Raw genomic sequence first — 16,812 nt, 5'->3', positions numbered from 1 at the left:
ACTAATTTTGGTACTAGCTAGCTAGTAGCTACTTTTGTTTATACAACATTATTTGATATTGCTAGCAAGCCAGGCTAGCTATGATACCACAGATAAAAGGGGAACGATACCGTAGCTATCTAAAATCGACTAGGGACATCAAACTTTCAGGCTGCTGCACAGACACTTTGGAGGCTCTAGTCTAGAGCACCTGGTTAAATTGTATTTAGGAGCATTTTTCAAAAACGAATCAAATTTTATTTGTCACATTTAAACTCAGTTTTTCACAATTCCTGACATCTAATCCTAGTAAAAATTCCCTGTCTTAGGTCAGTTAGGATCACCACTTTATTTTAAGAATGTGAAATGTCAGAATAATAGTAGAGAGAATGATTTATTTCAGATGTTATTTCTTTCATCACATTCCCAGTGGGTCAGAAGTTTACATGCGCTCAATTAGTATTTGGTAGCATTGCCTTTAAACTGTTTACCTTGGGTCAAACGTTTCAGGTAGCCTCCCACAAGCTTCCCACAATAAGTTGGGTGAATTTTGTCCCATTCCTCCGGACAGAGCTGGTGTAACAGAGTCAGGTTTGTAGGCCTCCTTGCTCGCACATGCTTTTTCAGTTCTGCCCACACATTTTCTATAGGATTGAGGTCAGGACTTTGTGATGGCCACTCCAATATCTTGACGTTGTCGTCCTTAATCCATTTTGCCACAACATTGGGAGTATGCTGGGGTCATTGTCCATTTGGAAGACCCATTTGCGACAAAGCTTTAACTTACTGACTGATGTCTTGAAATGTTGGTTCAATATATCCACATGATTTTCCTACCTCATGATGCCATCTATTTTGTGAAATGCACCAGGCCCTCCTGCAGCAAAGCCCCCCCACAACATGATGCTGCCACACCCGTGCTTCACGGTTGGGATGGTATTCTTCGGCTTGCAAACCTCCCCCTTTTTCATCCAAACATAACGATGGTCATTATGGTCAAACAGTTCTATTTTTGTTTCATCAGACCAGAGGACATTTCTCCAAAAAGTACGATCTTTGTCCCCATGTGCAGTCTGGCTTTTTTTATGGCGGTTTTGGAGCAGTGGGTTCTTCCTTGCTGAGCAGCCTTTCAGGTTATGTTGTTATAGGACTTGTTTTACTGTGGAAATAGATACTTTTGTGCATGTTTCCTCCAGCATCTTCACAAGGTCCTTTGCTGTTGTTCTGGGATTGATTTGCACTTTTCACACCAAAGTACGTTCATCTCGAGGAGACAGAACGCATCTCCTTCCTGAGCGGTATGATAGCTGCGTGGTCCCATGGTGTTTATACTTGCATACTATTGTTTGTACAGATGAACGTGGTACCTACAGGCATTTGGAAATTGCTCCCAAGGATGAACCAGACTTGTGGACTACCATTTTGTTCTGAGGTCTTGGCCGATGTCTTTTGATTTTCCCATAATGTCAGGCAAAGAGGCAGTGAGTTTGAAGGTAGGCCTTGAAATACCTCCAATTGACTCACATGATGTCAATTAGCCTATCAGAAGCTTCAAAAGCCATGACATAATTTTCTGAAATTTTTGTTTAAAGGCACAGTCAACTTAGTGTATGTAAACTTCTGACCAACTGGAATTGTGATACGTGAAATAATCTGTCTGTAAACAATTGTTGGGAAAATTACTTGTGCCATGCACAAAGTAGATGTCCTAACCGATTTGCCAAAACTATAGCTTGTTAACAAGACATTTGTGGAGTGGTTGAAAAACAAGTTTTAATGACTCCAACCTAAGTATATGTAAACTTCCGACTTCAACTGTATTTGTTCAGCACTTTTGAAATGTACGACAGAATTCAGAACATGGGTCGTTAGGATAGGAAAAAATGTCAGTCTCTCGATGTGCAAAACTGATAGAGACATACCCCAAGCGACTTACAGCTGTAATCGCAGCAAAAGGTGGCGCTACAATGTATTAACTTAAGGGGGCTGAATAATTTTGCACGCCCAATTTTTCAGTTTTTGATTTGTTAGAAAAGTTTGAAATATCCAATAAATGTTGTTCTACTTCATGATTGTGTCCCACTTGTTGTTGATTCTTCACAAAAAAATACTGTTTTATATCTTTATGTTTGAAGCCTGAAATGTGGCAAAAGGTCGCAAAGTTCAAGGGGGCCGAATACTTTCGCAAGGCACTGTAACAGCTGTATGTGACAAAGTGAAAAAAACTTTCCAAATCAAACCTTCATTCCATAACTGCTAAACGCTACACACAGCCTACATAGTTGTCACCTAACGTCATAGTCAACATGGCTAGCTACTAGAACGTATGTGTTAATAAACCAGCTACAAACTTACAGTGTACAGCAAGCAGTTTAGCAGTTACACCGGTGGGCCCTGGTGGCAATAAATTAATAAAACCAAAAGCTTATCTTGACTTGGAAGAGTTCCAGTGTTGGATAGACATAGCTAGCTAGCTAGCATAGTATCCCTCGCTGTTTGAGCCGGGTGTTTGAGTAGGCTAAACTAGCTAGCTAGCTGCATTCGCTAGTTAGATAAGTGAAAAAAAATACAACAAAATATAACTAGGTCTCGCTCTTACTTCTCTCTCATTTTTGAATAAATTAATTTGTTGAAAACTGTTCAGAGGGGCCTCTCGAGTAGCCCAGTGGTAACTGTGCTTGTAGAGATCCTGGTTCGAGTCCAGGCTCTGTCGCAGCCGGCCGCGACAGGGAGATCAGTGGGGCGGCGGCGCACAATTGGCCCAGCGTCGTCCGGGTTAGGGGAGGGTTTGGCCGGCAGGGATGTCCTTGTCCCATCATGCTCTAGCGACTCCTGTGGCGGGATGGACACATGCACGCTGACACGGTCGTCAGGTGTACAGTGTTTCCTCCGCCACATTGGTGTGGCTTCCGGGTTAAGCGGGCCTTGTGTCAAGAAGCAGTGCGGCTTGGTTGGGTCGTGTTTCAGAGGACGCATGGCTCTCAACCTTCGCCTCTCCCGAGTGCGTACGGAAATTGCAGCGATGAGACAAGACTGTAACTACCAATTGGATACCATGAATTGGGGAGAAAAAGGGTTAAAAAAAATAATAATAACCTATTCAGAGGAGGATGGAAACTAGCTGTCCTCCGGCTACACCCTTGGTGCTACCCAAGAGAGTGCTGTTGAGGCTACTGCAGACCTTCATTGCAAAACAGTGTGACTTAAACAATTATTTGGTGATATGTGAATATATTTAGCATAGTTATCTAAAAAGTAGAACTTTTTATTGTTTCACTATTTGTATTTTTATGAAATTCACTGAGGAATGTCCTCCCCTTCCCCCTCTGAGGAGCCTCCACTGATCAAAACACACCCCCAAGACAACTCTCGTTGCCTTCAGTCATGGCCGCCAGCATTTCTTAATGTGCATTGATGAAAAACAAGTCCAAATCAGGAAGTGCAGTCGCCCTTTAAGACTAAATTAATCAAGACCTGGGACCATATCCACAAAGAATCTCAGAATAGGAGTACTGAGTAGTATATAATCTTATTAATTATGATCTAAAAGGCTAAACTGATCCTAGATCAGCACTCCAACTCTGAGGCTTTGTGATACAGGACCTGACCTAATACCATTCAGACAGTAGTTCAGTGGGCTCACCTCAGGGAGACTGTGTGTGGTCCTTTTCTGCTCAGTTGGTTCCTCTGTGGGTTCAGGAGGAGGTGTGGTCTGGTTGTCCTCCATGACCATGGTCCCCACAGGGTTCTTCAGACCCTCCTCACACCCCTCCTCCTTCACCAGCAGCACCTCTGGAGCCGCCTCCTCCTGGAAGAGACAGGTGATACAGATTACTGAGTCCTACACTGTAGTTACAGGATTACTTAATTGTTGTTAAACCCATTATGGTGGAAATAAATATGATGTTGTGGGTAAAAATAAGTACAAAGTCATCATCAGACAAACCTGGGGGGGGGGGGGGGGGGGGGGTGCTGCAATTGTTTTCGCCGGTAGGGTGGGGTGCTGGACAAATATCACATATTTTTTCCAGCGCTGGCGCTGTAGACTGATATATCATTCCACTAATACAGGACTATTAAAGGCCCAGTGCACTACTTTTGTGAACAAATATTTTGTGTACAGTATTCGTTTGTTAGTGTGAGGGGTATGTAAAGGTATATTTATTTATATTTAAGTGTATATTAGTTATAAAGTGCTGCTGGGTGTATGCAGAATAGGGTGAGATCAGATGTGATGTATATTAAAGAGAGTCGCAATGAAAATCTTAAAATGAAAAGTCACATTTTGTTTTAAATAAGTTTTAAATAAACCATATGAAAAACCATACTAGAAATCTGCATAAACTTGATAAACTGCATACATTTTCTCATTAAAAGTGTCTTGGGAAAAAAATTCAGTAGTGGAATGAAAATAATGAAATAGGCATTTGTGAACATCATAGAGCCTACACCAGTGGTTCTCAACTGGTCTTGCCTGGGGACCCAAATTTGACAGTGACAATTGAGTCGTGACCCAATATTATGGACTGTTGATGATTACATTTTGTAATGTTGTATTGCAGCTGCCTTCTTGGGCAGGCTTCACTTGCAAAATAGGGCTACTATTATGGTATTAAAGAAAGACATTACACAGCCATATTAACTGAGAAAACATTTATTATAAATTTAAATGAATAAGCCATTTTAATTAGGCGATCAGTTCAGAAGTGGGGTGTAATACATTATCAGACTCAGAACATGACATTAAAACCAGTCCAATAATGTTAATGAACAGTAACACACACCAGTTTTTAAAATAGAAAAAACAACAATCATTAGGAGTTAATAATCATCAATTACCATGTGAATAGTTTTAAGGTATAAGTTTTTAACCAGTTCAATAACATGTAATATGAATGTCAGAATGAATTAACAATAGAATGAACCTTTCTATTCTGGTTAGAGCCAGTTTGCGCTGTTCTGTGAAGGGGGTAGTACACAGCGTTGCAAGAGATCTTCAGTTTCTTGGCAATTTCTCGCATGGAATAGACTTCATTTCTCAGAACAAAAATAGATTGATGAATTTCAGAAGAAATTTATTTGTTTCTAGACATTTTGAGCCTGTAATCGAACCCACAAATGCTGGTGCTCCAGATACTCAACTAGTCTAAAGAAGGCCAGTTTTATTGCTTCTTTAATCAGCACAAACGTTTTCAGCTGTGCTAACATAATTGCAAAAGGGTTTTATAATGATCGATTAGCCTTTTAAAATGATAAACTTGGATTAGCGAACACAACATGCCATTGGAACACAGGAGTGATGGTTGCTGATAATGGGCTTCTGTACACCTATGTAGATATTCCATAAAAAAAATATGCCGTTTCCAGCTACAATAGTCATTTACAACATTAACAATGTCTACACTGTATTTCTGATCAATTTGATGTTATTTTAATGGACAAAAAATGTGAACGGTAGTGTATGTAAAACTATATCGAATGATGTCGGGTTCATGTTCTCTCTTCTTGACAGGGCCTGGGTTGTCTGCCTTGTTGTTGACATTGGAAGCAGCAGTAGATGAAGAGGGAACTGCACGTATTAAAAACTTGTCCATGATTTTACTCTGACAGCTAAACTACATGAGTTAAATGACAGCTAACAATCCACATGTGCAATGCCTGCAGAACACATCTGAATAGTTAGCTATCAATCGAGATAGCTGTCAGAAGAAGATCTGTATTACCTGATTGGACATGTCACATTTAAAACAAAACGATGTTGCAGTGACATTTTTATTGGATCAGTGTGTGTATGTGTCGAGAAATCTGTAATTTCATTGGATCTGTGTGTGTGCGGGGTGGGGTCAGTGTGTGTGTGCAGTGCGAAAACCCTCCAAGTCCAAACGTAACAAGCCATTTCAACACTGCTGACGCACTGTACATGTAAAGTCAGCAACAATAAGCGGTGAGGCCGTATCCTTTCAAAATAAAAGTTTCAGTGTGGCGGTTACCTTTCAAAATATTTTTTTATTACATGCTTTATATTCTTGCAAAGTTCCCATAACCCCTTAAAATCCTACCGACCCCCCAGTTGAGAATCCCTGGCCTATACAGTACAAACACAATATATAACTGACTTTTTAGGCTTTTTAGGCCTTTTATCTCACAAAATGTCTGGATGCAATATTTTACCCAGGAATATTCTACATTGAAATCTGTTACTCTTGTTATTTGAAATGCATCTGTGGATCTTTTCTGCTGACAACATTGAAAATGTATCTTTGTCTTTAATGCAGGGTTTGACGTAGAAGTCAGAAGCTATTGAGTGGAATGGTTAGTTTCTATGATATAGTGGAATGTTTTTTCTGCTGGAGTATCCTTAGTTACTCTCTGAATGGCCTCTCTCCCGTGTGGACCTTCAGGTGAATCTTCAGATGGTGCTGGTGGGAGAATCTCTTCTCACACTGGGGACAGCTGTAGGGTTTCTCTCCTGTGTGGACCCTCTGGTGCCGCTTCAGGTCACCAGTCTGAGCGAAGCGCATGTGACACTGGGTACAGCTGAATGGTTTCACCCCTGTATGTACCCTTTGGTGCCTCTTCAGGCTGCTAGCCTGGGCGAAGTGCATGTGACACTGGGTACAGCTGAAGGGTTTCACACCTGTGTGGACCCTCTGGTGGACCTCCACCTTCCGGGGGCAGGTGAAGCCTTTGTTACAGAACATGCAGGGGAACCATTTTTCTTTACGGTCAGCTGATGTTGCTCCCCCTCCTTGAGCGTTGGCCCTTTGGTCCTTCGAGTTCAATAACTGATTGAAAAGGACACAGCTGTGTGAATTGGAAGGCCCAATCGATGTGGACAATGGGCCCCGATCCTTGAGCGTGTGTAAAGGGGAGTGAGTGGCAACATTTTGATTATTCTCTAAGCTGTCCCTGTAATCTAAGAAATCTCTGCCCTGTGAGTGTCCTTCTTCTAAGTGAGTCTCGTCTATATTCCATGTCAGAGGAGCTTTGTCCTCCACTTTCACAGTCACCTCATTTACGATAAGACCATCCACTTTCTTATCTAGGCACCCTTCAGAGTACACACGACTACTGTACCGGTTCCGGTCCCCTCTAGACAGATCAGTCTGCGTCTCTAAACCCAAGGGCATGTTGCCAGGGTCCATCTCTGTAGAGTAAGAACAAAACGGATCATTGCCAGTCTCTAACGCGTCACCTGAGTCCCGATGGGAATGAACCATCCTAGGGCTAGGGTTACCGTAAAGTAAATAATCTGAGCTGGGAGCAGGAGGACAGCGCAGTCGCTCCAGCCCCAGTCTCTCTGGGTCTGATCTGTGGTCAGATCCTGTGTGTAAGAGCCCGAGTGTTACAGTTAAAGTCTCTGCTTTGAGGACGGCGTTCGGCGTTCCACTGACCTCCGTGATGCTGCGTCGGGTCCTGGCCTGGGGCACAGTGGCGGTGGCGAGGTCCTCCGTGGCTACAGGGGGCGTCACTCCCGCCGCTGCTCCAGTCTCGATATCTCTGCTGTGTCGTGGGTCGTCCTCTCTTTCAGACTCCTTCTGCTTGACCCCAGGACCTGCAGCCTCTGCATCTGCTGACTGACACAAGAAGAGAGGAGGTTATTATCGGTATATGAGTTGAATTGGATAACAAAGTCTCACAAGCTCCCCTATGGAAGATAAATAAGAATGTACATGTAAGCAAGTGAATAGCTGAGGGGAGCCTTTCTGAAATAAATGGGCCACATTTAACGTACTGTAATTTGTTCTATGTTACACTATCACACTAACCTCTATCATGATAATGTGCTGGGTTGAGGTTCCACTCCCCTCATCAACAGTGATTGGTTGGTCATCTCTCCACGCGTTGTGTTCCGCTGGCTTCACAAAGCTCCTGTGGCCTTCAGTGAGATGTCCTTCATCTAAGAGAGTGATTGGGGGAAAGAGGGTGGTTAAGGTAAGTACTACTGTCAATGTTCAACGCTATATTGTACACTATTGACACCGTCTACAATTGGTAAGGATGTAAGCAGGGCTGGACTACCACATCCGGGGGACCTGGGGCACCTACAGTGGGCTCTGAAATTACTGGCACCCTTGATAAAGATGAGCAAAAATGACTGTATAAAATAAATCATTCAAATACTGAGCTACATTGTATGCAACAAAAAAAAGGAATTTATATTTTATACTAATACAATTGCTCAGAGAACGATGTTTTGTTTAACATCCCTGTTTTCAATGCCTTTCAATACTTTACCTTGCGAGGACAATGGCACGGACACTTTTTCAAAAATGTTTTATGAGTTGGAGAACACATTGGGAGGAATCTTACACCATTCCTACATACAGAATCCTTCCAGATCCTTGATATCCTTCATTTGCGCTTATGGACTGCCCTCTTCAATTCAAACCATAGGTTTTCAATGGGTTTCAAATCCAGAGACTGAGATGGCCATTGCAAAACTTTGATTTTGTGACCAATTAAACATTTATTTGTGGATTTTGATGTGTGCTGGATGATCCACTTGCCGCCAAGTTTCCGCCTCCTGGCAGAGGCAACCGGGTTTTTGGCTGAAATCCTGGTACTGGGTCATGATGCCGTTGATATTAACAAGGGCCCCAGGACCAGTGGAAGCAAAATAGCCCCATAACATCAAAGATGCATTTCATAAATATTACAGAAGTGTATAAATAAGACATATGAAACATGTCTGTCAAACCAAAATGAAGACATAGCAAGTTTTCATTAGTCATTGGGTACATTGTACGAAAAACAGAGTCATCTTAAATAGGCACATAATTCATGTTCAAATTCACAACGTAACATACATAGGCATTTCATCATTAAGTCCTTTAGGAAATAATGTCTGGAGGGTGAAAATCCAAAAACATTCTCTTTTACTCAGAGTATTATTAATATCTCCTCCCCTGTCTGATATCTTAACTTTCTCTATGCCACAAAATCTAAAGGTAGTGACCTAAAGCATGACATTTCTACCTTTAATGCCTATGTATGTTATGTTGTGAATTTGTTGTGAATTTGAACATGAATTATGTGCCTAAGTAAGATTACTCTGACGTTTTTCGTACGATGTACCCAATGACTAATGAAAACTTGCTTTGTCCTCATTGTGGTTTTACAGAGGTGTTTCATACGTCTTATTTATACACTTTTATAATATTTATGAAATGCATATTGTTATATTTGGTAGCACTTATTTGTTTTTCCTTTGCCTCCAACCCTATTCGATGTGTGGAACGGATGTGGGTGTGTCCAGGTCTACATAAGGGTGCAAAACATTTTTTTAATTCACAAAAGCTCTGACGAAGGCCGTGAGGCCGATTCGTAAGCTTATTAAATATCAGTGATACTGTCAAGAGCAGTGTGCGGTTTCCTTTTTCCTTCATCTTGTTCAATTGTTGCCATGCACCTGCAAATTAGATTGCTCAGATGTGCGAGTGCCTTTTGAATTTTGTATTTTCCAAATTATATTTTGAAAGAGGCAAAATATTTTAATTATGTTTTCTTTTCAGTCTTCTCCATTTCCACTAAATGATGTTAACAGTAAAGATTTCTTTCCTAATAATAATGTAAAATTAACACATTTACAGAAAGATTTGTGTGAAGGCTAATGTACAAAAGATGAACTGTTTGAGGCAATTAAATATTTTACATCTGGATAAACACCAGGGCTTGACGGTATACCAGTAAAGGTACATCAGAACTTTTTGATGTACTCAAATATCAATTTTTAGCATGTTTTAATTAATCCTAGAAAAATGTTAGACTTTCAGGTACTCAACAAGAAGTAAGTATAAAGATTCAGTCCATTTAAGAAACTGGAGGCGCCTTATACTTCAATGTTATGATGCGAGAATCCTGCCGAAATGCAGAGCACATAGAATAAAAAATGTTTTACCAGATATTGTACATCACGATCAGACAGGTTTTTTACATGGACAATATATTGGGGATAGTATACGACAATTACTTGAAAGTATTGAACATTATGAAACATCAAAGATATCAGGCCTGGTCTTCATAGCAGATTTTGAAAAGGCGTTTGACAAAGTACGACTAGAATTTATATATAAATGCCTGGATTACTTTAATTTTGGTGAATATCTTATACAATGGGTTAAAGTTATGTACAGCAACCCCAGATGTAAAATAGTAAATAATGGTTACTTCTCAGAAAGTATTTATCTTTTAAGAGGAGCAAAACAAGGCTGACTTGTCTCCATATCTATATACTACAGTATCCCTGCAGCACTTCCCTTCCCTATTTTTTCTACACATTTACTCATGTTCTTATGTTGATTCAATTTAAGTCCAGGTTACATTTTGTAACATGCAATATCAAGAGTAATGCAGCATCTCCTGATAAATGAGTGAGTGAATGCATGTGTTTATGTACATAATGCATATACTTAAACGCAGACTCTGTGATATGACGTGATCACAAACAGTAGTGTGAACCACCCTCCAATATCTCACTTTTCATTACATTATCTACACCTACTGTTAGTGTCATGTTGGTTAATCTAATCTGCAAAGAACGTGTGCTTGCCATATCATCCTGGGCACAGTGAGACACACAGATGCGCTACATACACTAGCACTCCCAAGAGCGAAGAGAGGAGCTGTGCCTGGACTTTGCAATCTCCTTCTTCAAGTCCCCTTTCCGACACTGGCTGCCTATCGAGGGCAAGTGACGGGCAGAACCACCCATAGCACCCACCTCCTCTCTATCCCACATGACAGAAGAGATATAGCAAAAGAAAAATCACCCATAACCTATTTCTGCCAACTCGGAGGAGTCTCATTCATACTTTTGTTTTCTCAACTAAATGGTGTTTTATTGTTTATGTTTCGATGTTAGCCTATACCCATATATTTCAGTCTATAACTGCCATGTGGGACTATTAAATAAAATAAACAAGTTCACGACACATCTGTTCCACAAAAATAGAAACCTTTTACATTTTTCTATAATTATTGCCAGGTTGGTTTTCACAGGCTGTTCATTTAATTAATCCATTAGGTTAATTCATTGTTGTGAATCCCTTTTAGGTATTTGTGATTTCAACATTATTCAACTGTTTGTTATGTCTTGTATTATGTACAACCACTATGGCACTACTGTAGCACTGAGCTATGCCTATGCCATGTGGTGGAGGAAGGGAGACAGGAAAATAATAATAATAACATGACTAATGAAAGCATACTTTAGTGTAAGACAAAACAAAGGGAGGGAAGCTCAAAATAAAAACATGCCAGCCAGATGAGCCAGTGTATTGAACTGAATTGCACATGAATGAATTGACAATAGCTGCATAAGAGCTCAAGAATCTGGTTAGAAGTTGCTAAAATAATTTGCTCTTAATTGACCTTCCTGATAAAATCCAAAACTGCACGATAGCTAGCTACGTACTTAATTATTCAGGGGAAGTATTGAATACTACTATTCAAAAACTGACCAAGACCCAATTCTGGGTAACACATCTCAACACATGCGCACATGGGAACGGGGCGACAGGCTCCGCAGCCTTGGCCATTTGCTAAATGTACCTCTTGCCATTCCTCTGTATCGGTCGAGGAACTTGACACTATTCGGACTGGCGGGGACGCGCTCTCGCGTTGTCCTCTCTGCGCGCTCCCGTGCCACCTTCAGTTCTAGTTGCTGTAGTTTCCTCCGCAATGTCCTGGTTTCTTTCTGGCTTTGAGTTATTTCCAAACGAAACACTGCATAGTCGTCGTCTACGAGTTTACAGATTTCTGCAACGGCTGCATTCGCTAACACCTCCATGATGGAGGCTATTTGAGTGTGAAAAACCATAACGTTGCAGTTAGCCATTGTTAGCTAATGTTAACCAGATAACATCTATCAACCAAGTTCTGTCTCCAACGCGAATTAAACACTACCTAGGGTAAGTATGTGATGCTGTGCAGGTAAATTAGTCATATTTTGAGTTCCAGGGTAATAATAATTGTCTACACAACAACAATAAAAACGCTAACGTAGAAACTGTTCTTAGTCACTGTTCACTTCCGTTTACACTGAAGAGAAATTATCTTATTGGTTGGCGTCATAGTCCAAAGGGTGTGGTTCAATGAAAAAGTATTCGCTCTATTCTTTTAAATACGGTACTGCTTATCACATCAAATCTCCTATGATCTGTATCTTTCATGCTGAGAGACTTCTTTAGAAATAATAGAGTAGAAAATAATGAGTTAATTCCATTTACATCACCTCAGTATTTGATTTATTATGAATCCCCATTGGCAGCAGCCACTCTTCCTGGGGTCTGGCAAAATTAAGGCAGTAATATAATTTTAAAAACAATACAATACATTCAAAACAGATTTCACAACACACTAAGTGTGTGCCCTCAGGCCCCTACTCCACTACTACATATCTACAACACCAAATCCACGTGTACAGTGCAGTGCATATGTTATCATGTGTGTATATGCATATGTTTGTGCCTATATTTGTGTTGGTTCACAGTCCCCATTGTTCCATAAGGTGGATTTATTTTATTATCTGTTTCTACTGCTTGTATCAGTTACCTGATGTGGAATAGAGTTCCATGTAGTCATGGCTCTGTGTAGTACTGTGCACCTCCCATAGTCTGTTCTGGACTGTGAAGAGACCTCTGGCATGTCTTGTATGCATGGGTGTCTGAGCTGTGTGCTTGTTGTTTAAAAGAGAGCTTGGTACTTTCCACATGTCAATCAATACCTCTCACAAATACAAGTAGGGATGAAGTCAATATCTCCTCCACTGAGCCAGGATAGATTGACATGCATAGTATTAATGGTTACTCTCTGTGTACATCCAATGGCCATCAGTGCTGCTCTATTCCGAGCCAATTGCAATTTTCCTAAGTCTCTCTTTGTGGCACCTGACCACACGACTGAACAGTAGTCCAGGTGTGACTAAACTAGAGCCTGTAAGATAAATATTAAACTGTCCTTATTCTAGCATAGATTTACTGTCTCTCTAAACAGGTATTTACACAAGTACAGTACCAGTAAAAAGCTTACCTACTCATTTTAGGGTTTTTCTTAATTTATTGTAAAAATGTTCTACATTGTAGAATAATACTGAAGACATAAACTGTGAAATAACACATATGGAATCATGTAGTGACCAAAAAGTGTGAAACAAATCAAAATAGCCACCCTTTGCCTTGACAGCTTTGCACACGCTTGGCATTCTCTCAACCAGCTTCACCTGGAATGCTTTTCCAACAGTCTTGAAGGAGTTCCCACGTATGCTGAGCACTTGTAATGATTTAACTATTCGAATGATATCCGGACAGTCGAACTACATGTGTTTTTAAAAAATATATATATATTTTTTACTTCAATGGAGACATGCTCATGGGTGCGCTGTGCTCTGCTTGTTTCGTCAGAAGGGTGTAGAGGGGCGAGAGAGGAGCAGGGGCCGGTGTGTGTGACAGTCAATATGTGGCACAGAGGGAGTGCGAGAAAGTAGCCAAACCGACTTGCGCTAGTTAGACAAACTTGCTGCTTGTTTACATATCTATCATACCATCTGGTAGTGCCTGTCTTAATTGCATTAAAGAAGCTAGTTAGCTACAGTAGCCAGCTAGCTAGCTAGCAAAAGTAGCAAGGCTAATTAAGGCTATTTTGCTTTGCTCCCAATACTTGGCTACAATAACCCCATTAATATGAAACAGCCTACCTGTTGGTTGATCGTTGTAGACTACTCCTTCTCATTTAGACAATTAAATTCCGCAATTGCATTTTGCAACGATTAGAAATCTCCCATTTCACTTGCTACGCATGGAGCCTCTGAATGTAGCGCCACTTTGATTGACGACAATAAGAAATAGCTTTACCTGTGCCTCTTTATGGGGTGCACTCATAAAAACTGTAATGGTCTATGCTTGTAGGCTATGTAGAAATGTCACACAGATAATTGTATTTAATTTGAGACATAAGTCTTAGTTGTTAAAATAGGCCTATATGTTTCTCTCAAATGAATACTCTCCCAAGTAATTCAATACTAATGTCCATGGATATTTGAATAACAGTGCCCATCCCTAAATCAGTCCCTCCAATGATAAAAATAACCATGACATTCAGCACAGTCAATTTTGTATCTAACCTCAACAAAAAGGTCATACACACAAATACGTTGAAGTACAGTACTTTGATTGCACCACAGATGCATGTGACAATTATAATAACTTTTCTTACTGTGGTAACACTTTACCTTTTCTGTGAATCTGGTACCCTCACTTTGATAGAATACTTTTGAAAAGGTTCAACATTAGATTACGCACGGATGCACTACTTGAATTGAGGCACTATTGTTTCCTCATTTATAAAACACCAGCATCATGGTTGTAAAGATGGGGAGAGGTCTGCCCATGATAAAGAGATGCTTAGCTTTTTTTGACACCACACACACCAAGTCATGCAGGGTCTAGAATATTATCTCTTATCTTGATTATTGTCCAATCATATGGTCAAGTGCTGCAAAGAAGGACATAGTTAAGCTGCAGCTGGCCCAGAACAGAGCAGCATGTTTTGCTCTTTGTAATCAGAGGCTAATATCAATAAGCCAGTCTCTCTGGTCTAAGAGTTGAGGAAAGACTGACTGCATCGCTTCTTGTTTTTATAAAAAATATGAATGTGTTGGAAATTCCCAATTGCTTGCATAGTCAACTTACACAAACGCCACCAGGGGTCTTTTCACAGTCCCCAGGTTCAGAACCTATTCAAGGAAACTTACAGTATTGTACAGAGCCATGATTGCATGGAACACCATCTCATATAGTGCCAGTGAGCAACAAACCTGGTTTAAAAAAAAATAAAGCAACACCTCACACCTCTCCCCCATGTGACCTACTTTTTTGGTGTATGTACTGACATCCACCAATCAGGCCTTTATGGTAGTGGCCAGATGAAAGCCACTCCTCAGCACATCTCCCCCATGTGACCTACTTTTTGTGTGTACAGTGCATTCAGAAAGTATTCAGACCCGTTCATTTTTTCCATGATGGAGGCCACTGTGTTCTTGGGGACCTTCAAGTTTGCAGAATTTCTTTGGTACCATTCCCCAGATCTGTGCCTTGACACAATCCTATCTCGGCGCTCTACGGACAATTCCTTCGACCTCATGGCTTGGTTTTTGATCTGACATGCACTGTCAACTGTGGGACCTTTTACAGTGCCTTGCGAAAGTATTCAGCCCCCTTGAACTTTGCGACCTTTTGCCAAATTTCAGGCTTCAAACATAAAGATATAAAACTATTTTTTGTGAAGAATCAACAACAAGTGGGACACAATCATGAAGTGGAATGACATTTATTGGATATTTCAAACTTTTTTAACAAATCAAAAACTGAAAAATTGGGCGTGCAAAATTATTCAGCCCCCTTAAGTTAATACTTTGTAGCGCCACCTTTTGCTGCGATTACAGCTGTAAGTCGCTTGGGGTATGTCTCTATCAGTTTTGCACATCGAGAGACTGAATTTTTTTCCCATTCCTCCTTGCAAAACAGCTCGAGCTCAGTGAGGTTGGATGGAGAGCATTTGTGAACAGCAGTTTTCAGTTCTTTCCACAGATTCTCGATTGGATTCAGGTCTGGACTTTGACTTGGCCATTCTAACACCTGGATATGTTTATTTTTGAACCATTCCATTGTAGATTTTGCTTTATGTTTTGGATCATTGTCTTGTTGGAAGACAAATCTCTGTCCCAGTCTCAGGTCTTTTGCAGACTCCATCAGGTTTTCTTCCAGAATGGTCCTGTATTTGGCTCCATCCATCTTCCCATCAATTTTAACCATCTTCCCTGTCCCTGCTGAAGAAAAGCAGGCCCAAACCATGATGCTGCCACCACCATGTTTGACAGTGGGGATGGTGTGTTCAGCTGTGTTGCTTTTACGCCAAACATAACGTTTTGCATTGTTGCCAAAAAGTTCAATTTTGGTTTCATCTGACCAGAGCACCTTCTTCCACATGCTTGGTGTGTCTCCCAGGTGGCTTGTGGCAAACTTTAAACAACACTTTTTATGGATATCTTTAAGAAATGGCTTTCTTCTTGCCACTCTTCCATAAAGGCCAGATTTGTGCAATATACGACTGATTGTTGTCCTATGGACAGAGTCTCCCACCTCAGCTGTAGATCTCTGCAGTTCATCCAGAGTGATCATGGGCCTCTTGGCTGCATCTCTGATCAGTCTTCTCCTTGTATGAGCTGAAAGTTTAGAGGGAAGGCCAGGTCTTGGTAGATTTGCAGTGGTCTGATACTCCTTCCATTTCAATATTATCGCTTGCACAGTGCTCCTTGGGATGTTTAAAGCTTGGGAAATCTTTTTGCATCCAAATCCGGCTTTAAACTTCTTCACAACAGTATCTCGGACCTGCCTGGTGTGTTCCTTGTTCTTCATGATGCTCTCTGCGCTTTTAACGGACCTCTGAGACTATCACAGTGCAGGTGCATTTATACGGAGACTTGATTACACACAGGTGGATTGTATTTATCATCATTAGTCATTTAGGTCAACATTGGATCATTCAGAGATCCTCACTGAACTTCTGGAGAGAGTTTGCTGCACTGAAAGTAAAGGGGCTGAATAATTTTGCACGCCCAATTTTTCAGTTTTTGATTTGTTAAAAAAGTTTGAAATATCCAATAAATGTCGTTCCACTTCATGATTGTGTCCCACTTGTTGTTGATTCTTCACAAAAAAATACAGTTTTATATCTTTATGTTTGAAGCCTGAAATGTGGCAAAAGGTCGCAAAGTTCAAGGGGGCAAAAATACTTTCGCAAGGCACTGTATATAGACCGGTGTGTGCCTTTCCA

General features: G+C 40.7%; 1 protein-coding gene across 1 annotated transcript in view; it reads right to left on the bottom strand.

Annotated features, from left to right (window-relative positions):
• LOC110534675 (uncharacterized) overlaps window positions 1–12,042 on the bottom strand; it is a 28,179-nt gene extending 16,137 nt beyond the window's left edge. Inside the window, exons 1-4 of the mRNA XM_090187427.1 lie at window positions 11,533–12,042; window positions 7,749–7,879; window positions 7,374–7,556; window positions 3,623–3,787 (exon numbers count right to left, since the gene is read on the bottom strand). Of these exons, the coding sequence (XP_090043553.1) occupies window positions 3,623–3,787; window positions 7,374–7,556; window positions 7,749–7,879; window positions 11,533–11,818 (765 nt within the window). The 5' untranslated portion in view covers window positions 11,819–12,042. The remainder of the gene's footprint in view (window positions 1–3,622; window positions 3,788–7,373; window positions 7,557–7,748; window positions 7,880–11,532) is intronic.
• Window positions 12,043–16,812: the final 4,770 nt, after the last annotated feature.

Source organism: Oncorhynchus mykiss, chromosome 10 (genome assembly GCF_057628025.1).
Source record: "Oncorhynchus mykiss isolate SJ-2025 chromosome 10, ASM5762802v1, whole genome shotgun sequence".
Taxonomy (NCBI): domain Eukaryota; kingdom Metazoa; phylum Chordata; class Actinopteri; order Salmoniformes; family Salmonidae; genus Oncorhynchus; species Oncorhynchus mykiss.
Note: the sequence above shows the minus strand (reverse complement) of the source record. Positions and strands in the feature narration are given on the sequence as shown.